At 33.2% G+C, this 23,730-nt stretch overlaps 2 protein-coding genes across 2 annotated transcripts; both read left to right on the top strand.

Annotated features, from left to right (window-relative positions):
• The first annotated feature begins 14,358 nt into the window (after positions 1-14,358).
• On the top strand, positions 14,359-18,553 carry LOC133187819 (E3 ubiquitin-protein ligase TRIM9-like). The gene is made up of 2 exons (XM_061323219.1): positions 14,359-14,467; positions 16,458-18,553. The coding sequence occupies exon 2, from the start codon at positions 16,458-16,460 to the stop codon at positions 17,331-17,333; it is 876 nt and encodes a 291-aa protein (XP_061179203.1). The 5' UTR covers positions 14,359-14,467; the 3' UTR covers positions 17,334-18,553.
• A 2,509-nt stretch (positions 18,554-21,062) lies between these two features.
• LOC133188065 (E3 ubiquitin-protein ligase TRIM71-like) lies at positions 21,063-22,805 on the top strand. The gene has a single exon (XM_061323453.1). The coding sequence runs from the start codon at positions 21,063-21,065 to the stop codon at positions 22,803-22,805; it is 1,743 nt and encodes a 580-aa protein (XP_061179437.1).
• Positions 22,806-23,730: the final 925 nt, after the last annotated feature.

The raw sequence follows: 23,730 nt of genomic DNA, 5'->3' as shown, positions 1-23,730 counted from the left end.
ATTGGCAATAGACCATCTGATCAGCTCACCCATCACAGATTATAAAGTTGTCATGTTACAGAAACTTACAACTACCATTCTTCAATATACTGCTTTTATCATACACAACATGTCTTCTAATACCAATACAAATAAGCTAAGGTATATTGCTGACAAAATGTCCTGTCGCATGTTGAAATTAGCAGCCAAGTTTGGATGCATTTCTGACTCACTGTACATTGCCATGTACTATTTCAAAACATTAAGATACCAGGAAGCTTTATCAATTATTGAATCGACAAAAATCAAGTTAGAACAACCACATGTGCTATATTTTGATAAAGGAGACAAGAAAAGGTATTTGGAGGCTGTGGGTGGACGCTCTTGGTCTACTAAATTGAAGAAAGCAATAGTGATTGATATGGTACTCTACAATCACATTTCTTATATTGACGAGTTACGGACAGAACAGTACTACAGTCTTCAACAAAATTGTTTTGAGTTACAAATTCCACCTTTGGTATTGTTGCACATGTTAGAATTCTTGTGTTGCCGACATGTTGACTTAATTAGAACAGAAACTGCTCTGCATGATCTACAGACGATTGTCCTGAGAGATCAGGGTGTCTATGAAATGGATACAGCTCGGGACACATCTTGGCAGATCCTTGGGATATGTCAACAGATATCGGGGGATCTACAGGCCGCTCTGTACTCCTATCAACGATCTCTCAGGGAATATTCATATCATAAAATACAACCAGCAACACAGTTAAGAATACAAGATTTGCTTAAGATGTAAACCTCGATAAAATTTAGTGGACAAGAAAACAAACATTTTAAATTACCTGTAAAACTAATATTATTGTTGTTTTATTGATATTTGCTGGTATCAAATCTCGCTGTTCTAGTAAAAGATAAAATATGATTTTGTTACAAAGAAAATTTGAGAACTACTTCTTACTTTTCTATCATTGTTAAAATTTGTAGATCGTTAATTATCTTAGTTTGTGGCCAGGCTCAACCACGAAAACGGCGAAAATTGGTGTTCCAAGAAAAATTATGTAATCACAGTATTGTTTATGTGTAGTAGTAGATGAATATTTGCTGTTATGAACTTGAATAAAATGTGTGTGCATTGCATTCCAAACTAGGATCCTCTGTTTTTAACTCTGTTAATTTACCAAGCCATTTTCCTTTGATACAGGCATTTGGTTATAAACTTAAGATTTCTTTTCCAGAGATGGAAAAATTTTTTAGGAGAACATATAGCACCAGTAATAATAACATTTTCCTTTTTTACACAAGTTCACCCCCTGAATTCCCCTGATTTCCATTAAATAATAGGGACACTCTTGAATTTAGAGCTCCTTCAAGTTTCTTTCACTAGATAAAATTTTGTGAAAGAAATATAGAAAAGAATGTTGTGTAGCTTAAGACTTTGCTTCTCAAGAACCAATGGGCAAGAAGAATAATATAAACCAACTATTATTATCGAAAATGATTGAAATTCTTCAGCCACTATGCATTTTTGCGACCGGAGAAACAATCTGCATAATTTAATAAATGATGTGCGGCAAAAAAAATATTTGCAAGTGAAATAGAGTCGCCAAACTCACGGATATTTCTCGCATACAAATAGTAGTTAGTTTACAGTATGATTTTTTTTTTAGAAACAATTCCTGTAGATTCCAAGGTGCAACTTTGATCCTCTAAAGCAAGGAAACCAGTATGAAAAAGCGTCACTCTTTTGAGTCTATTAGGGACACAGACTCTACGAGTTCAGTTGCTGTACCTCGGATAATCCTCAGGGATATTAAAAATTTGAACTATATACAATCTTCGGACTCCCAGTTTTGGTATAAAAACAAAGTTTGTACACAAAATTAAAGGAATGTAAAATTTCTCTTCATGGTATTTTTAATGAATCCTTTTCCGATCCAAAGGCATCTATTTCCAAATGGTCTGCTAAAAACTGTAAAACATGTGATATTTTGATTACAAACTGTTCTTTTATTAGCAATTTGACAGGACATAGCTTTTATACCAAAAACAGGGAAAATCTGAACTGCAAATCTGCAAATGTTATCTATGGAGTAGAGTATAACCTTTGTGGGCTTATTTATGTTGGTGAAACCAAGGGTTCACTTCATAAATGAATATCGGATCACAGATTTCAAATAAACAACGGGGCCAGCAGCTTCTCTACAAGCACTTTAATTTACCTGATCATATTTTATCAATGAAAGTTAAAATTCTAGAAAAGATTTACCATCATACTAACAGTCCATCATTGAGTACACCTTTCCGTAGACAACGAGAAGAATACTGGATTAGGAAACTAGACACAGCCTTTACATATGGAAGCAATGACAATGTCGATAGTATTGGGAATCTTTCAAGTCCACAGTGTAGCAATGTGAATGTGATGGGGATTTAAAACAATACTCAGAGACGTAAGCGTAGTCATGGACATCGGTCATACAATAAACCTATTATACACGATGCTTCTTTTGATTCACTACTACCTTATGTAAATAAACAGTTAGGTCTCCATCACATTCGCACCAAACTTTACTCTGTCCCTTTGAAAGTTCTATATGGTTTATTTGAAAAGGTCAAGGAAAGTGCATATTTGGATTCTTCGACACAAGAATACAGGCTTGGATCTGTGATTATGGATATTGCAAATCATAGGCTTTTAAAACCGCCACGTTTAACGGAGGATAACACTGCTAAAAAACCCGTTTGTTCCTTAAACTTCAATTTGCAAACAAAGGAATCGACGCAGTTAATATTAGTAATACTCTTAATCACAAAAGGGTCCAGTCTTGTATTCCACCATATTTCAAGTTGGTCCACACCCTGTATTTCTTTAAATATACATCGACTATTGCTTCCAAACTTGTTAATTACAGACAAACTCTACAATGCCTAGATATCGAACATCTGATACATAATCCTCCTACGTGTTTATGTTCTTCTTCCCCCTACAACTATAGTCCTGCTGGACACGTCATTACTGGTGATGTCAACATAGTTAATAATGAGGATCTTAAATCCCTTATTTTAAAAGGACCAAAATTTAGGATACCCCGATCATTCAACTGGCGTCATAATTTTATAAATGTTATGAATTCTGTGGAAGATTACGCCAGGCGAAGGGCCAAGCACGAAAAAGAAGACCTTGACACTTTGTCGGAATGGATAAAGAGCATCAGATGGATGTTGAAATCTCGCATTAAGCGATTAAGGGGCTGTATGAAACTATTTATCATTCTGTCTTTAATACTTCAGAAGTGAAAAAAAAGGAATTACATAGATTACACGATCAGTATGCACTGGTCCCAGCTGACAAAGCTGGTAACAACATAGTCTTTGTTTGTAAGGCTCATTATTTGAATTGTATTTTACAAGAAATAGGATTTAATTCTACGGTTGGAAATCCATCTTACACCCATACTTCCCTTTCTAAGGAGGAAATTCTTCAAAATCATATGTCCGTTTTAGATAATTTTAATATTAATTCCCAACAATCAAAATGAATTTGAATTACCATACCTTTACTGGATTCCTAAACTTCATAAAAATCCTTAAAAACAAAGATACATAGCAGGTTCCAGTAAATGTTCTACCAAGCCTCTTTCTTACTCCTCACTAAAATATTTACTGTAATGAAGGAGAAACTTCAGGAGTACTGTTCAACAGTATATTCGAGAAGTGGTGTAAATCAGATGTGGATACTTAAAAGCGCCAAAGAACTTTTGGAAAATTTGAAATCACAAAATTTTACTAAAATCAATAGCATCAAAACGTACGACTTTTCAACACTTTATACAACCATTAATATTCCCCACGATAAATTGAAGTCCAGGCCTTTTGAAATCATAGGCAGCTGCTTTTTCAATAAAAATGGACCTCGTAAATATACTTACCTTGTCATTGGTCATTTACAAAATTATTTTGATAAAAAGCACTCTGATTGTACACACAAGTACTCTGAAGTTGATATTAAAAAGATGCTTGAGTTTATGTAATTTTTGGAGATCAGGTCTTCCAACAATCTGTTGGAATTCCCATGGGTACCAATTGCGCCCCCTTATTAGCAGACCTATTTTTGTATTCATATGAAGCAGAATTTATTCAGAAACTTCTACATGAGAAGAAGAAAACACTTGCTGTGGCCTTCAACTCGACATTTCGATATATCGACGACGTATTATCAATTAACAATAGTTACTTTCATTCATATGTCGACTCGATATATCCCAGTGAGCTTGAAATAAAAGATACCACAGAGCCTGACACATCTGTATCATATTTAGATATTTTACTAGAAAAAGACGTTAATGGTAACCTAACAACAAAGCTTTATGATAAACGTGATGACTTCAACTTTCAATCGTCAACTTCCCTTACTTATATAGCAATATACCCGTATCACCTGCATATGGGGTTTATGTCTATCAGTTGATTCAAGAGCATGCTCTACGTATGAACAATTTCTAAAACGAGACAAAATACTGACAAACAAGTTGACGAATCAAGAATATCAACAGTCTCGTTTGAAGTCGTCTTTTCGCGAGTTTTACGGTCGATACAATGACCTTGTCAACACATACAACCTGTCATTAAGTCAAATGCTGATTGACGTTTTTCATACTGATTGTTAGGCCATTATTAATACACTGAACTGTCTAGGGGTATTTCCGGTTTTTGTTTCCCGATCATGACAAGGAGCACATGGCTGGTGTGACCGGTCGGCAGGCGATACTCACTCCTCCATGGCACCTGATCCCACCTCTAACTTTTGAGGTCCGTGTTTGCTCTGTTCAAAATTCGTATCGTTTCATTGGTCTTTCGAGATTGAATACTGTTCGTTATCTTCATATTTCATTACATAGTTGTCTTTTCTTGTCATTTATTTCTTGAGAAGTAAAGTTTTAAACGAAACAACCATATTTTCAATATTTACTTTGCTTCCTTTTCAAATTATCAAAGTTTTTTTTTTCTATAGGAAATCAAAATTTATGGTTTTCGTAATAGTAGATTAAAGTTTGAATAATTATTCGAATAATTATATCAAATCAAAATTATTACTATGTTTTAGTAAATAACAAAAAAACAATAAAATTTAAGTGAACAGAGAGATGTTACCATTTGATTGTAGTATTAGCCAAGTCAAATTCATCACTCTGTGATCTATTTATACATTTTATTGATTTAGTTCTGCAAATGCTGTTATTGGAAAGTTGGTATAGTTTAATAATTAAATGAAGGGCTTTATGGTAGATTTGATCACGTACCAAATTGTATTTGCATCCCGATTAATGTTTAAAATGATACCTTATGACTACTATTTACATTTGTGACCTTTTTATAACAAAAAAATTGATTAATATAGTTTTAAACTCATAAAATGATTCAGTTTTTCGGACCTCAGTGTATAAATTGAATGTGCTTTTAACACTTTGACCACTTATGACGTCACCGTGAAATTATGTCGATCGTAACTTAACAATGAATAAACGGTCATTCGACGAACCTGTTTATATACAGGCTTAAATTTATATTTACTACATTATTTCATTTTTTATTATACTTCATTACCAAATTTAAGAGCTTTGTTACTTGTAATATTTTGCTTTTTAAAGAAAATATTGGAGATAGTAAATCTTTAGGTATTTTCCCAGAAATACGCAGGGGCCACTGACATAAACAATTGAAAAAGTAGATCATTGATCTAGTTGTTAAAAAGTGAATAATGTTACTACAATCATATATCTATAATGTACAATATGTTTTTTTTATATACTTTTTATACTCATCAGTGGAATTGTTTGATCTGAGTAAACTTCAACCATTAAAAAGATATTAGTGTCACATGTGTTACGGAACTCGATTACGGTAGAAGATTTAATTTCTTTAAATTGCTTATAAATGTTACTAAAAGTTTAGAATAGAGAAAATCTACATACTCAAAGCCAAAGCGAAACCAAGCATTAAAGGACTTTCCATATATATCTAATAAAAGCACAGGAAAATTTCCAGACATATAGCATTAATAATGGCCATAATTAATTCGTAAGTATAGCTACGTTTTTACGAATTTCTAATATCATAAAACTCAGAAAGCAACTGGTTATTGACAATTGAAAGTATAATGGTAGGTCATAGCGAGAATTCGTTTTAATTTTCGGGTTGAGATGAAAGCAGAACATTAATCAAGAATCTGTTGTTTTAAAGCGCTAATGTTGCTGATCTGCTTCGGTTTTTATAAGTTTCAAGAGGTTTACTTAGACCCATATTTAGTGTATCTGTAGACTTATCTCTCATTATTTACTAATTGCATATTCTCTTCTAAAACTTCATCAATCTAAACACTTTAAAAATTAGTCACGTTGATGCTTTTTATTTTGCAAATTAAAAATTTCAATAATGAAAAAATGTTATGAAAATCCAAGTCAGAATAGTGCTTTTAATTGCTTGAATTTGATAGTTTTGTTAAAAAAAACAGACCCAGGATTAATATGCCATAAACTTTGAAATTATTTTGAGTAAAATGATTATTTTCTTTATAAAATAAGCCAAAGCTCAATAAAAATTAAATATGTCGCAAATAAAGCGGTTATTGTCTTTTCTGAAATCTTAAGTATCTCTAACTATACAGATAATGAAAATTTACGGAAAAAACCCGCCAGAAATATGTTTCAAAAATGACAGAAAAGCGACGTCGGCCATCCGAAGGGAGCAGCGTCCATCATAAAATCATGTTTTAATATGGTTGAAACGACGTCAGAGACAACATATTTATTTAAACAACTTGAAATATTGGAATATATTTCATTCATTGATTTGATTAGGTATATACGATTTTCAAACGGTGTGTACAAGTTGGGGGACACTGCAAGAACGGAAAACCACTGTTGAGTGATGAAAATAGAATATCCCTATTCATGACGTCGTTATAAATCTAGCGCAACGTCGAACTGGGTTGCACAGACTGCGTTTACTAAGTGTTTGTATGATGACGATCGTAAATGATCGTGTATTGATTTGAATTCCAAAAATTAAATCAATTCTGATCTATATATAGATATTATTGCACACGCTTGGTAGTGTGGCACAATAAAGAAAATAAGCACGGGTTGATGAACATATGATTAAGATTCCGATATTTTTAACGTTATCGTGAAACTAGCTTTATGCCAGACTGGGCCGTGCGGCTTGCATATATATAGAAAGTATTTACACCAATAAGTTTGTAAAAAGTGTGTTTTGCTTTATATTTTATATATTTACTAAATCATGGTCTATATTAAAATATTATCGTACACGTTTGCAAGTGAGAACATTATTAAGAGAAGCATTTGTCCACGAATTTTATAGACAACCCTCGCACCTATTGAAATGTATATAATGATGCTTTCCATTTAAAGTATTGCAGCTGCATATGAAAAACAGATTTACACTCGATCATTAACAGTGTACTCAATTAATTTATATGACAATAATTTAAATTTGTTGTATTTATTTTTTTAGAATGACAGATATGGAATACATGTCTGAATTAGTGTACATAGGAATGTGCCGTGAAGTGGGAACCTCTCATCAGGTGGCCATGAGGAGAGATGTATTGGACATCAAGGACCAGGTGAGTCATCTCACAAGAACGAGTTATAAAAGAATCATCAGTGGTAGTGAGAAAGAAGGCTTTAGACTGAAGGGGTCAGATTTAGACACCATGATCTGGCCAAATAATTACAAAGTTATCTGGGATTTATCTCAGCGTCACAACTATAATCAATTAAAATTTATATTGATCGTATGTGACAATTCAGAGAGTCCACCCGGATATACTTTACTACATTTACCTTCACCAATTGCTCATGAAAAAGTTTTGTCAGCATGTGTCAAAATGAATGGTAAACGCTATATATCCAGTTCTGCACACAGAAATAATATGTGCCATGTATTCAAACCAGATTCAATCCCACGTGGTCCATGTGCTAGTGGAACGATAGGGCCATTGGAATATGACTATGTCCACTGTTTTGCAAGTGACATTTGGCCACCGTCCGCATTTTCATGGATAAATCGATGTAAATCGTGGCCCCATTCGCACATAGTTAATGCAATACTAAAACGTGGATGTCACTTTGTAGCGATAGGACACAAACAAGGAAATTACGAAAACGAAGAATGGAGAACCTCCTTCTCTGTTGCAGAACAGTATCTTGTTTTATTCAATGAATCACTATCAATTTCTATTATATGGACTACTTAAAATATTTCTTAAAGAAGTAATCAATAGATATGATGAAGAAAAACTTTTATGTTCATATCACATAAAGACAGCAGTTTTCTGGATGATTCAACAGGATACAGTGGCTGACTGGTGCCCCAAAACTCTTCTCAAGTCATTTTGGATCTGTTTGAAAATTATCCTCAAATGGGTGTATGATGGAATATGTCCGAACTTTTTTATTCCGGAAAATAACATGTTTCTTAGTAAGATCTATGGTTCAGCACAGAATACGCTATTTTGCAAACTTTATGCATTGTACGAAAAAGGTTTATTATGTCTATTAGATAGTAACACTGTTGAGACGTACATTGTGTTTTATGCTAGGCGTAAGACCATGCTCTCCATTTTTCCGGATGAAAATGCTACAATAACCGAGTTTCAATTTGACAAAGAACTGATTTATGAAATCTCTAAAGGAAGTATAAAAGATGCATCTGATCTAACTCACTGTGTATCTATTCTCTTCGCAATAGAGCAGCTGATAACCTCACCCATCACATATTATAAAATAATAATGTTGCAGCAGATCACTGTCGACATTCTTCAAAATACTGCTTTCATAATACATAATTCACCTACTTACACCAATAAAAACAAACTTAGATACTTCGCGGACAAAATTTCTTGTAGCATGTTAAAATTAGCAGCTAAGTTTGGATTCATTTCTGACGAGTTGCTTATTGCCATGTATTATTACAGGACATTAAGGTACCAAAAAGCTTTATCAATTATAGAGTCAACAAAAGTCAAGTTTGTGAAAGGATATGTGCTGCATTTTAATAAAGGAGACAGTAAAAGGTATATGGAAGCTGTAAGCGGACAGTCTTGGTCTAAGAAATTGAGGGAAGATGAATGTGTGATGAATGTGATTCTTAACCATCAAATTTCTTTTATTGACGAGTTACGGATAGAACAGTATTACAGTCTCAAAAACAATGGGATAGCTTTACTTATTCCACCTTCTGTTTTGCTGTATATGCTAAAGTTTCTATGTTGCAGACATTTTGACAAAAGAACAAAAACTGCGCTGCATGATCTACAGGTCATTGTCAAACAGGATTATGGCATTTATTCAATGCATCCGGCTCGAGACATTTCCTGGCAGATCCTAGGGATATGTCAACAGATATCAGGGAACAGAAAGGCTGCTCTTATTTCGTATCAAGAATCGCTCAGAGGTCTCTCACGCCAAAATCTACAGAAAGCTACACAGATAAGAATACAAAATTTGATGATGAAGGTGTAAAAGTGATAAAACTCGGTCGCAAATTATACAAATACGTAAAATTTCCTAGAAAATTAAGATGGATAAAAACAGATGCAACCTTACTTGGGCCAAGGCAGCTTTGCTTCGTTGGGCTTTGGTTGATTGGGCTATTTCTGATGTTCTGCGAGGAAATAACTTTCTTTATTCAGGATTTTCATTGGTGTATCTGTTTTGTAAATTTCTAAGTCTATCTATGTTTACTTGTGTATACCAATAAACCGTCAGTCACAGTTCTCAATCCCTTGATCAACAGCGGTGCATGAACACAACTCGTATTACTTTGTTTTGTATACTTAATATTTTGTCTTAACTGTGCATAAATTTTCTTAAACCTATGTAATAGAGATTGCAAGATAAAAACTACTTTTATCAAAATCTCTGAAGAGATTCTAGAATATGTCGTTGTATACACTAGAGGTAAAAAATTTCTTCAACAAGACAGCGATCTTATTTAGAGGATATGTGTGGACACACCTAAAATAGAACTAAGTTACTTTCCGAAAATTATAATTTTTCGGAACACAAATATGACTGCCTTCGAAAGAAATCCCTTCTCTTCCGGTACAAATTCTCATACAGAGGAAATCTTCAGAACTACAATCAGGGAGTTCCTTTTTCTGTAGACGATGGAGATACTCGTATCTTAGAAATGCTTGAAAGTTATGATAGTTCACCATTCAAGTCCAATTAAATATGAAACTATCGGACACTCAGTAATGCCCCAAATGACAAGTATATGTACATGTATCTTGATCTTAATCTTAGTCTGTATCTTAAATGGAAACAGATATTTTTATGCAAATATACTTCAACAAGATCATTCACTTTTAAGATATCAACTATCTGCTCCGGCTTAAAATGTCTCATTTATCACAATGCTTACATTAAAAATGCAAAATCCATCCGCACTTACTACTGGATTGAGCTTAGGAGGTTTCGTTGAGGTGATAACAAGCGCTGCAAAATATTTCTACTGGAAGATCATGCCCAAGGATCTGCATTATCTAACGACTTTGCAGAAAACAAGAAAAGAATATCTGTCTATATATTGCAGGTTTTGATAATCCACGTTCCAACTTCTTTCATTTTTCTTAAATGTATTTGGTATCAACAAACGCTCATCTAGATCTACCGTAAGCGTGCCTTTTAAGATGTCGGCATCTAGGTTAAAGACTCTTATACTTACATCGGCCTATGCAGAGGTTCGAGACAACAATTACAATATCACGTACTGGAATGATAGACACGGATCCCTTCATTACAAAAAAAAAAAATTCACATGTAGATTTTTTTTCTTACCATTTTGAAAAGTGCTAGGAGCTGATAGTGCGCTGTTGCTTTATCTGGTAATGTACATGTAACATTATTTCAATGCTTATGAAGTCGCTGTCAGTAGAGCTAAATTTCACATGCTTCCCACATATTAGAAACTTGTTCCCAGCACTTTTCATGTTAAGTATTTCTTCTCAAGGAAAATAGTATCAACTTTACAGAATATTGTTGAATTTTTAAGACTTTTAATCTTTGAAGCTACACTTATATTATCTAATTTTAACTTTTGTCATGTTACAAACGGCTGATGTAAGTGATGTTCACTTTTTTGCGTTGAAGAATCTAATAAGTATAGACTTGCTTGAGCTTTCTCAAATAATCCATTCAAATTTAAATGGAGGCGTATAAGGCGAGGACAACCCCCCCAACCCCCCTCGACGAAGGTTTATAAAGATGTTGATAGCCCCCATTATTTATTTCAAAACTATGCGCCGACTTTCTTTTGTTGAGTGAAATATTTGTTTCCCCAATATAAGGCTGTCCGCATAGAGTACATTCAATTCCATAGACAACGTTTAAAGTTTTAGAAGTTTTTCTAAAGTCAAAATTTCCCCAATTTTAGTATAAAAACTTTGCCCAGTGAGGTTGCTATCAAACGGGGTACTTTCAAAAAATTACTCGCTCTATCAGATAAAAAAGTAAAGTTTTTAATTAGAATTACAATGCATGCCTAAAACACTTACTTATGTACGAGGGTCGCTCAATAAATAATGTAAAAGGTCATCTAAAAATAGGAAAAGCACGTAAAGCAGATTCTTAATGCTTCCAATCCCTCAAAGCATTCTCTATTAACATTTACACATGTTTTATGTCTTTGTACCCATGAAATTCAGCATTCTCATGTTTAGGTATACCCTAAAGACACCGATGAATAGCACTTACCATGATATACTTGAAATTGTAAAATCTTCCTTTGATTGTTTCCATGCGTTTTTGGAATAAAAAGATCTCACAATGGCTGAGATCTAGCGAAATATGGGGGATGGCTGATCTCGGTAAAAATTTTCCTTTTCTTCAAAATCTTATCTATTTCTCTAGGCTTATTTGCAGCAGCAAAGGCAAGTAAAGAAAAAATACACTGGGGGCTGTATTTGGACTTGGTTTGCAGGAAATCTGCTTAACTTTCCCGAGTGAAATTTGAACATAAAAGTTACCATTGATAATCCTCCCTTTGGATCTATGTACTTGTTTTACTGGACCTCTTGAATAAAAAGAAAATTAATAAAACATGTTTGGAGCCCTTGGTTCTCTATGCAATAATAGGACAACTTTCTCTTTGATTCCACATTTTATTTTTGATCTTCCTTTTCGGCAATAAAAAGTACACCCATGTTTAGTCATCCATCACTCATGTTTATCAAATCTTTTTTGTAGAAATGTTTATTTTCAAATACTAGTAGACCATTGGCACATTTAACATGTGTTTTCTCTTAGGCATTTGTAAGGAAATAAGGTAACTATCTGATAGAATTATTGTAAGATTCATTTCATTTGTCGGAACTCTATAAATTGTTGTACATGTACGATGAAATGTTTAGTGTCTCAGCAATGTCTATCAATGTAAATCTGGCATTTTCAGATATCATGTTGCTCATAGCATCGATATTTTTGGTGCCCCTACAGATTTGATCGACTAGTTTGACTGCGATCTTTTAATTGTACTCTTTTACTTTTGAATTTTCGAATCCATCTAAAAGCTCTACAGCGTGAAAGACTAGTCTTTCCACATAACAAAATCATCTCTTCAGCTATTCATGTAATGAAGCAGTTTTCACATACGTCCTCATTTTCATCTTCTTGGCAGAGATACTTTTAAACTGTTTTCAGCTCAGTGTAGTGACCACGCTTCCTTTAAAAGTGAATTCCTTTGCGAGAACAATAGGAAAAAGCATGGAGTTTTCTGTAATCAGGAGTTCATTAATTGAACTTTTCAACTATTAAGAAATAAAATTGAATACTTCTACATTTAATATGATAAACTGATAGCTGCATTACTTATTGAATGACCCTCGTAAACCTATGACGAGTGATTAGCCTTAAACTCTTGCTTTCAAAGGTTTATCTTATTGATTAAAAGGTATAGATCTTGCTAGAAGTGATAAAGATAATTCTATTTTCCTCCACATATTTTATTGAAAACCACATATAATTAAATCGCTGGCAAATCGTCAATTTTTTGTCCAATTTCATTATTTATTTCAGTATTTAAACCAGAAAATGTGTAGTTATCTTTTTCTAAAAGATCATTTTAGAAAAAAGATAGTTCAACATTAACATCAGTTCTAAAATTCGAGATCAATGTTGACTATATAATTCATTGTGCGTATATGACTTAAATTTTCATGTCGCACTTAAATTACAATATTTTTGAAATATCAACGCTGATCAGATAAAAACTATTGTTTTTATCAAACATAACAATTTCTTGGATCATCGAAAAATTTGTGGTAAAATCTGTCAAGAAATGTTGTCATTTCAGTGATTTTACAAAATGTTGTTTTCAATGAAATACTAGCATATAGAGAAAAGAATAAAATTATCTTCACATTTGGCACACATCTGTATATATAAGATAATACAGAGGCCCCCTAGCACTGTAGGCATTGGCACGATAAAGACCCCTCATTGCTCAATGACCCTGAGTGCCAAGTAAAGGTCTAAATTTTCAAACCCTTCATGTTCGGCCACCAATCGCTCTAACTCATATCCAAATGATATGAAAGGAATTTCGTTATCGGGACTTCCGGATATGCGTTGGAGGGACTTTTGCATTCGCTTCGGAGGTAAGTTGAGCTCTTTTTCTTGCAGTATTTTGACCATTTTTTTTTTTAACAAAACAAAGAATGTGATTCGACCCCTTTTATTAAGTTATTGTTCATATCGTTTGAGCGATTGGTGGCCGTGTTATAGTAAATGGCGACAATGTGACGCAGGCCCGTAGGAAGCAATTTCAGTTTAGGGGCACAGCCATACATTTTCAGTTGAGGGGGCACTATCAACTACCAAAAATTCCTTGACAAGCAAAAAAAAGGTCATCGGGCATTTTCATTGAGGGGGCACAAGCATATAGTTTCTGTTTTTTCTATAGTATTCTATATGTCGGCAAAATTATCGGGGGGCACGCCCCCCCCCCCGTGCCCCCCCCCCCTCCCCCGGTTCCTACGGCCATGGGACGTAAAACAGCAAACAATAAATCAATCATACCAGCTACTAAAGATGATTTCACTTATATAGCAAGATTAAAGTTTGTATGAATTTTAATTTGGATATTTTATCTTTATTTTGGTTCTAATAAGTTAATTCATTGCATTTTGTCGTATCAGGGAATACAGGAGTACTCTTTTCCATTATTGGCAGTTCTATCTGCACGGTGCGATATGTCCGTAGGGCGAATCAACTCATTCCACGGGAGTTAGTGTTCCTAGATAATTATCATAATAAATGTGATCAGAACTCACTCCTCTTGAGCAGCGACGTATATACCGTTCCTGGAATCCACAGTGCTTTTCTTACATGTCTAAGGACTTTAAGAACTCCATGTGTATTTAAATTTTTTAAACTGTGACTTAAAATCAAATCAGGTTAGTTATCTTTTTTCTTTCTTTTTCTACAATGAAAGTAGGTCACTGATTTGATGTTAGGGTCTAAATTTAGACTTGAAGCTTAGTTCTGACAGTGGACATTATTTCTCAATATGACTGTGAAGTGTTATGTATCTTTTGCATATCAAAAAAGTAGCAATAAAAAAAGGAAGTTACATTAGCCAAGTGAAGTTAACATGTAGGTTACAGCGACGAAATACAAGAAAAGGAAATGAAATTTATTTTTTCTTTCATTCAATCACTAGCATGAGGATATAACAATTTTTAGAGCACTTACACACATCTATACTAGAAAAACATCTTAAGGCTTGCGGTAAAAAGCTGAATGGAGTGGAATTATGTGGATTCATGGAGTTGAGTCTGTATTGTAACAGTACAGAAAGTTTGAAAACAAATCAATTTCTCTTACAAACAATCTCTCTCTTGCATTTGTAAAAAGAATGAAACGTGCAACCAAAAAAGCGGGTGACCTTTAAATGTCGCACAGAGGATCACCTTTATTTTTTTAATGACAAAGACTATGTTATGGGACTAAACTGCTATCCCAAACAGACAAACCTAGTAAGAGGTGTTGACAGCCTCAAAATCAAGCAGATAAATAGCAAACAACTGCACTGAAGATTGTAAATAACAGTACCTACTTAATATTGTCTTTTTTTTAATATATAAAAGACTCAGATATACATATGACCCTGCACTCCTATCCAAAACAGACAAACTTAGTAATAGGTGTTGACAGCTTTAATATCAAACAGAGACTAGTAAATAGCAAAACACTGCACCAAGGAACTGATCACAACTATTGAATTATTAAGGTACATAATTATTTTCAACGTCAATTAATCTTTTTTATAATTTTTACTTTTATCTATGTATTTATTAATATTTTTTTTAATTTATTTTTTATTTAGTTTTTTTTTTTTTTAGGTTTTACTATTAAAGTACAAGCTACCCTCTTTATTATAAGTGAAGGTACATGTAACTAGTTTTTTCCCTGTATCTCATTCCATTGTTGTTTCTCAATTTCTAAAAAAAATACCTCCCTTTTCTCTTGTTACATACTACAGAAGCAAGATATATATTTTGTCAACTAGATAGAATCCAAGATAGAATCCAAGATGAATTATAAGATATAAAATAAATATTTATTGAAATATACTCATTAACCATTGTTATCATTATCACTCATATTGTTATTTCTAATTTTGTAAGTACACATTGTGCTTTTCACAATGATGCATCATTCACTAAATTATTACAGAATTTTTTTCTTTGTATCTTGGGTAGTGGTTTAAGCCTTAATTCCTATCTATAATCATTTTCTAACTTTCTGTTCTGTTTATACAATACAGCCTCCACTCCATGACTCCACTTCATTCCACTCCACTCAGCTTTTTACCCAAAGCCCATCCTTTAAAATTTAGAAAGTGACATTTGCAGAAAATACTTAATATTTTTGGTTTCCACTTCCTCCAGAAAAACATATTTTCCATTCTTGCATTCACATTAAAACACATACATAGTGTACCTTTCATTATAAGTAAACAGTATATGACATTCAACCGCAAAAATAGCAATTGCAACTTATGGAATGAATATTTTTGTTATTTTATAAAATATTTTTTATTGAAGAATCTACCGACTAAGGTTCAATTTTAACTTAACAAGAACCTGAAGTAATTAGGTTGCATTTTATTTCAACTTAATTTTAAGGAAACTCTGACAAAAAATGTTTCAACTTTTTTGATGGCTGCTTATCAAGGTGTTACCTCAATTTTTAAACAAAGTGTTGATGTCAAAATACTTCCCAAAAATTCATATTTACAAAATGCATTTAATCACAAATAACTGAGTTTTTTTTAAAATCTTCGAGAAAAAATGTGTAAAAATGATGAAAAAGATAGTTCCAACATCAGGTTTAAAATAATATGTATTACGGTATATTTTCCATAGTTATATTTTTACACAGATGGAACAGAAACTGGAAGTGTTACCGTGTCAGTATTGTGAGAGAGAACCTGCTCTTTTCTTTTGTGTACCTTGTGGAGACGAATTCTGTTCTGGCTGTAAATTATTCCATCTTAAAAGCAATGTTCCTTCAGGACATAATGTCATCCCTATATCAGAGAGACAAGATCCTTGCAACAAGGTAAAAATGTGTGAAATCCATGAGACTAAACCCTACGAAGTCAGCTGTGCAGAATGTAAAGTTCCTTTGTGCTTATTTTGTGTACAAGAATCTCATGGAGAGCACGCCATAGGAAAACTAAAGGATATGTATGAGGAACAAAAGGGCTTGATGCTGAAAGAACTCACTGATGTAAAGAATGAATTGAGACCTCAGATCTGTCATAGTATGGAGGACTTAAAATCTACTAAAGCTGAGCTCAAGGAAAGCCATAAAAATATGCGAACGAAGATGAAGGAACAGGCTAAACATGCTATCGACCATGTAACTTCCATTTTAAATGAAAAACTCAGAGAATCTTATCGAGACGAGAATAAAGAAGAAGCAAAAATATCCAGAGAAGAAACTAAATTAGAGGTTTTCCTTCAACAACTACAAGATATTATTCAGAAATATGAGAACCTTACAGAAACTTCTCACCCAGCTGAGCTTATTTTGTACCGGAAAAACAATCCAGATGTAGTTCAGAAACTAGAACTGCCTGACAGATTACTATTAACACCCCCCTCATTTACAGCAGGGCAAATTATGGACAATAATCAATTTGGGAATGTTAATAAGACAAAGATTACGTATCAGAAAACAACATCAAAGACTAAAAGCTGGTTTTCTTACCCAAAGAAGTGGCCGTACTTCCGAAATTACCCAATCATTTGAAGAATAAGCTCACTAATGCAAATTCTATTAATGTAAACCAGTAAGGATATGTAAAACTTATTTCTTTGAGAAAAAGGATCTAGATCTCTATATGTACCATGTTGATTGAGAATTGATAGTTTAAGCACTCCAAAAATCCGCCAACCCTAACACTGCCCAAAGATGAAGTTGTCCTGGACAAATGTGATCACAATATGATTTACAGATGTGATGATATATAGTTTTCTGAATAAAGCTAAAAATCTGAAAATTTGATTTGATTCATTTTTTGTTCTTCTGAATAATGGATATTTTGATGATATTAAAGTGACCTTAAAGTATGGAGCATATTTGAGGCAGTGTCGTTCATAACTTGTCTCTGTCGATGATGACTCCAGAGTGGAACCAATTAACTTTCAGGGAAGATTTTGGTTCAATTAGATATGAATAAAAGAGTAAAATAAGATTGTTATTCATCAATCATTATTTTTCATATGTTATCACTATTAATTGTAATGCACCCGGCCCATGTATAATGTGACTATTTTTGACCAGTCAGAATATGACCATTATTCAAAGGATATTAAAGAAAGCGCATGAAATTCGAAATTATATTGTTTATTTCAATTTTGAAGTGTTAGTTTGTGATAAATGTTGTTTTTTCGAATGGCTGATATTTTGACTTGAGCTTTAGACTTCTTCATGAATCTGGGGTCTGTATTCCTTCATTAAATATTTATTTTAGTGAAACAGATTTCTGATAGATAATTTGTGAAGGGAGGGGTCAATATTTGTCAATATTTCAACTGGTTTGCGGGGACGTAATTTCGTGGACAACTTATTCATACAGAAGATTCAATTGACTGATACGTTGAAGGAATAATTGTTCGTGGGAACGTTAATTCAAGGGTAAGGATGACCGCAAAATCCACAAACATTGCACCCTCCCTAACAGAGTTGATTCTACAATATATATTTTTCTTTATTTTGTCATGTTAACATGAAAGGAATAAGTTTTTTTCACCATATTTGTGAAATTGTTCTGGCACAGGACCAGAATCACTCATTGATAATCTTGAAATAGAAAAAAAGAGGGTGAATAAAAGCTTTTTTCCTTCTAATATTCATTTTACAATATACAATCTGTCTGTTTAGTGAGATCATGCATCCGTAGTTATGAACACATGAACTTTTGTTATAAAAATTTAATACATTAATCAATAAAATTGTGATTAATTCAACGTTGTTCAAATATACCTTTTAAAAATACCAAGTTTTCTTGTGGGAGAGGGAATGTACCTATAAAGGTTTTGTCAGGTCAATTACTTATACTGTATAGTCAACTGAACTCTTATGCGAGTAAAAGGAACAACAAATGTGGGTGGACTTAATTAACTTCCGTTTTTCGAAATTAGCTATAGAATACCTGGAAAAGAAACCTGTCCAGCAAACAGAAGATATGGATTGTCTTATAATGTCCTAATAAACGTAAGCTTTGTACATGTTTTAAATGAACAGGAATGAATTATTACAACAAAGATGTATTGCATGATTTAAATGAATTAGAATATTTCTCAGTAGAATCTAGTCTTAAAATTAATTATTTTGAACTCAACAAAACGAAAGTAACTTCAAAGAATGGATTTGTTCAAATTTGTACATCAATTTTTTTGTTTGACTTGATTTTGTGGCAGATGGCTGTAAACCTTGTCAACTGAGTTCCGGATGTGACCTTTTAACTATCACATTCGTTTCTTAAGGAATCGAAATTGTTTATTTTCTCTGTATCATATTTTTTTGTCTTTTGTTTTTTTACTTGAAGCCAGAAAATTCTCTTTGGAATCAATTTTTTCTCTGAGGTTACTTTCCTGTTACAATGCTTCCCTAAACCCTGAAAAGCAATTTTGCAATGTGCAACAAGCTCTTTAATTTAACGATTTTAGAGCTTTGCCTCTGTTAGTATTCATATAATGAAATATATGGAGATAACGCACAGTATTCAAGCACAAAAGTTCATTTCCAACAAATATAAATCAGAAGCAGAGCAAACACGGACCTTTAAAACATCAGAGGTGGGATCTGGTGCCATGGAGGAGAAAGCATCTCTTGCCGACGGGTCACACCCGCCGTGTGCTCCTTGTCATGATCGGGAAATAACGGAAAAATCCGTCGAAAAAAAATCCGTTAACTGGGGTAAAGGGAGAAAGTAATGTCCCTTACAAAATCATATTTTTTTTAACTTTAGTTAAATAAAGATACGAAGTTGTATTGCTTTTAATTTTCTTTCAATTGGGATTTTTTTTTCAATTAATAAACTTTACTTACATTTTTCAATATCATTTTCAGATGTCAATTTTTATTATGAAATTTGGGAGATATATTTGCCTTTTAAACTTAAAAAAAGAGTGTTTTTTTTTTTACGTTAAACTTAAAAATGAAGTTTCATAGTAAAAATATATATATTATACATATGTCACATGGTTTTGAGGGTTACATACCAGAATATTTGCCCAAAAGTGTCAGAAAAGCCAGGGAGTCGATGGGAAACTTATTTCATTTGTAATATAATAGAGAAACTTACTTAAAAATGTTATATAATGCTTTGAATAATTATAGTGATTTTTTTTTAATAAGTTATAAACTCTGAAGAATGCAGAATCATAATGGAAACAGTTATAACACCCTCTCGATCACTTTCACGTGCTTTTATGTCACGCATATATAGCTCGGGTTCGAGATTTAATGACGTCGGTTGCTAAGCAAACGTAAACAACGGAGTATAATTCTTAACGTCATGAAAGCATTTTTGGATTATTTGTCTAAACTTAAACAATTTTAGACGATTTTTTAAATTTTAAAAATGTTTTATAACATATACCACATGGCATCTTGGGTGAGTATTTCAAAATGTTTGCCCCTCGGTGACAGGAAAGTCCTAGTGTGTTACCCAGCCTCTGCCTTCGACATAACTCTGCAGAACTTTCTTATCACATTGGGGCAAACATTCTGATATGTCAAACTCAAAGGCATGTGATATATGTACAATTACTTACATTGTGGTTGTTTTTGTAATGAGTATTTTACAGATAATATATGAGTTCCATGGGGAATATCCATGGGGAATTACAGTTTTGTCTTTGAAACATTTTCTTCGCTGATGATCTTGTTCATGCCCCATGTTAGCTTGTAGGTACATCGTTTTATAACACTGAAGTGTTCTTCCCATCTATTTACATCCTTCACCTTTCAAGTTTTTTCTTGGTGTTATTGAGGAAAATTTAAAATATTTTTCATATGCTTAAATATGCCAAGATATGCCTTTTGAATGTTTGATAAATAAAATTAGATGTAATAGAAAAAACTTACAATATACTAAAGTTTTCATTTATGTTTTGTAAATTTAAGCCCACAATCCTAAAAACAACCCAAACACTTTTTCTGTCTTTACTCCTTATATGATTGCAATTTCCATTCAAACATTAAATTTTCTATATGCAAGAAAGCTTTAAAGGAAGTTAGAGTTCTTAACATGAGATGACAAGTTGACAACCCTAAAGAAAACAGTTACTGAATAAACTCAGTTATACAAGAATACATGAAAATGAAACACGTTTGACATCAGTGATTTAAATCTTAAGGGCTAAAATATCTCAATGATTACGTCAGTTCTTAGAAAACTGGTAAGTTGTTTGATAGATAATTCCATTCCCATTTTATTTTATTTTCATTAGTTTCAGTCCTTTGGACAAAATGGCACAGGCACAAGATGTTATATTGTGCCAGTACTGCGAGGAGACAGCTGCTTCTTCCTTCTGTGTTCCTTGTGGAGACGAGATTTGCCCACGATGCAAACCTTTTCATCTAAAAAGCAAAGTTCCGTCAGGACATAATGTTATTCCTATATCAGGAAGAACAGATCCATGCAACACGATAAAGATGTGTGAAATCCATGGGACAAAACCCTATGAAGTTTGTTGTGAAGAATGTGAACTGCCACTGTGTATTCTTTGTGTTGAAGAATCGCATGGAAAACATTCTATTGGAAAATTAAAAGATCTTTATGAGAAACAAAAGGACACCATGCTAGGAGAGCTATCACAGATAACACAAGAGTTTATACCACTGGTTATTGAAAACCTGGAAGACATGAAATCAAATAAATTAGAGGTAAAGCAAAGACATGCAAACATGCGGGAAAAAATGAAGGAACATGCTGATCAAGCCATTGCTTTAATTACCTCTACATTAAATGATAAAATTAAAGAATCATTAAAGGAGGAGAAAAAGGAGGAGGACATAATATTGCAGCATGAAGGAAATTTGGAAATTTTTCTTCAACAGCTTCATGAGGTCATTCAGAAATATGAGAATCTTACAAATATTGACCATCCAGCTAATCTTATAATGTACCGAAAACAAAATCCTGATGTCAAGCTGAAAATAATATTACCTTCCAAGCTAGAGCTAACACCTTCCTCTTTTACACCAGGACAATTAGTGAACATAAATCAATTTGGAAGAGTTATTACCTCAAAGATAAATTACTATTCAATGAATACAAAGAAGGTATTCTCTCCTCCAAAGAGAAATAGTTCAACCAAAAAGGTGAAAACCAGATATGTTAGTAAAAAAAAGAATGCTTTCACAAAAAATATATCAAACCTTGGTTTATATTATAACACTTTGTTGCCGAAACCAAAAAAAGTGTATGAAATAAATCTACATTGTACAGGCAATACATTATATGACATTTCATGTGTTGATGATAAAAAGGCATATATCTACGGTGGTGATTATAGAATTCTTTTGATAGACATTTCAGGGAATCGACTGGCTGAAGTTCATACAATAACGGAACCATCTGACTTGGCTGTGATGAATGACGAAACTGTAATTTATTCTGGAAAGAAAAGTAGACGCATTTTCAGGGTGTCTCCCTGTAATGAGACGACTGAATTTACAGACACTGAATATGAACCTAGCGGACTTTGTTGTACGAAATCCGGGGATGTTCTTGTTTGTATGGGCCACAAGAGTACGGCTAAAATTGTTCGGTACAACAGCAGAGGAGAAAAGATAGACGAGATCCAATATGATATGTATGGAAATAAACTTTATGACGAACCTCGCTTTGTTTCTGAAAATGTGAATGGAGACATCTGCGTAATTGATTGGACGTTTCCAGATATAACGAAAGTAGTGGATGAGCATGGGTTTCTTCGATGGACGTATGACGGTAATATAAAAATCAACCAATTTGTTTCGTTTACCCCTCGAGGTATCGCAACCGATAGTTTGGGCCATGTGCTCATCTCAGATATTTTCAACAGTGCCGTCCACTTGATAAATCAAGATGGACACTTCATCTCTTGCATTTTGAAACAGATTAATGGAATATTAAGACCCTGTTGCATCGCCGTTGATAAGTCTGATAATATGTGGGTGGCTGAAAAAGAAGATACCAGTATCAAAGTATTCAAGTATCTTTCCTAATTTTATAGGCTTTTTAGTATTTATAACATGAAAAACATTACTCACTGAATGCACAAAAGATGTCTATATTGAAATTCAGCTTATAACGGTGCATATTTTGTAGATATTGCAGATTACATGAAAAATTCATTGTATATTTTCTGACATTGAGTTATACTGAAATCTATGGGGTAGTTTAAGGAAATTGATATTAATCGTTTAGAATGACACGTACCTACGGAAGCCCATTAGTGCCAATCTGTATATATAAAGGAAAAGCTATTTATAAAAGCAAACCTCATATATATAAAAAGGAAATGCGAAATATAAAAACAAAACCTTGAAATATATAAAGAAAATGCAAAATATATAAACAAACCCACGATATATATAAAGGAAATGCGAAATATATGAACAAAACCTGGGTATATATAAAGAGAATTAAAAATTTCCATCCCCTGATCTTTAATGACCATTACATCAGTGATTCGCCAACATCTGATAAGCGGCTCCCCGATCGAGCTACTGTTTGAGTGCGAACGGTTGATATTGCTCAGTCCTAGGATGGTATTCAGTTTGTTTTGTTTTCTTTATTTGATGAAAAACTAAAGCTAATAAACTGCCGTTCTTTTTACATTTCAGACGTGTGGGGCAGAATTAATTTTGCTCAATATGTATATTCCATAACACTGAAAATTGGAAGTCTTTTCAATTGAAATATGTATCAGGCAAAAATGCATGTGTGTTATATCTTGTTTTTAAGTTCGTTAACGTTTTACTTTGTTTTGCAATGATGCATGGGGTATTTAAAATCGATAACATAACGAGATTTTGACGGGGGTTCTTTTCATCATCTTGTCAATATAAATAATAACGCCATTATTTTATTTACATGTTATGTAATATTCATAAGGTGGAACAATAATCACTATATGTAAGTGTGCAC

Source organism: Saccostrea echinata, unplaced genomic scaffold, assembly GCF_033153115.1.
Source record: "Saccostrea echinata isolate AGI-Se365-2 ecotype Australia unplaced genomic scaffold, CSIRO_AGI_Sech_v1 ptg000015l, whole genome shotgun sequence".
NCBI classification, from domain to species: Eukaryota; Metazoa; Mollusca; class Bivalvia; order Ostreida; family Ostreidae; genus Saccostrea; species Saccostrea echinata.
The sequence above is the reverse complement of the archived record's forward strand: the minus strand, read 5'-3'. Positions and strand labels throughout refer to the sequence as shown.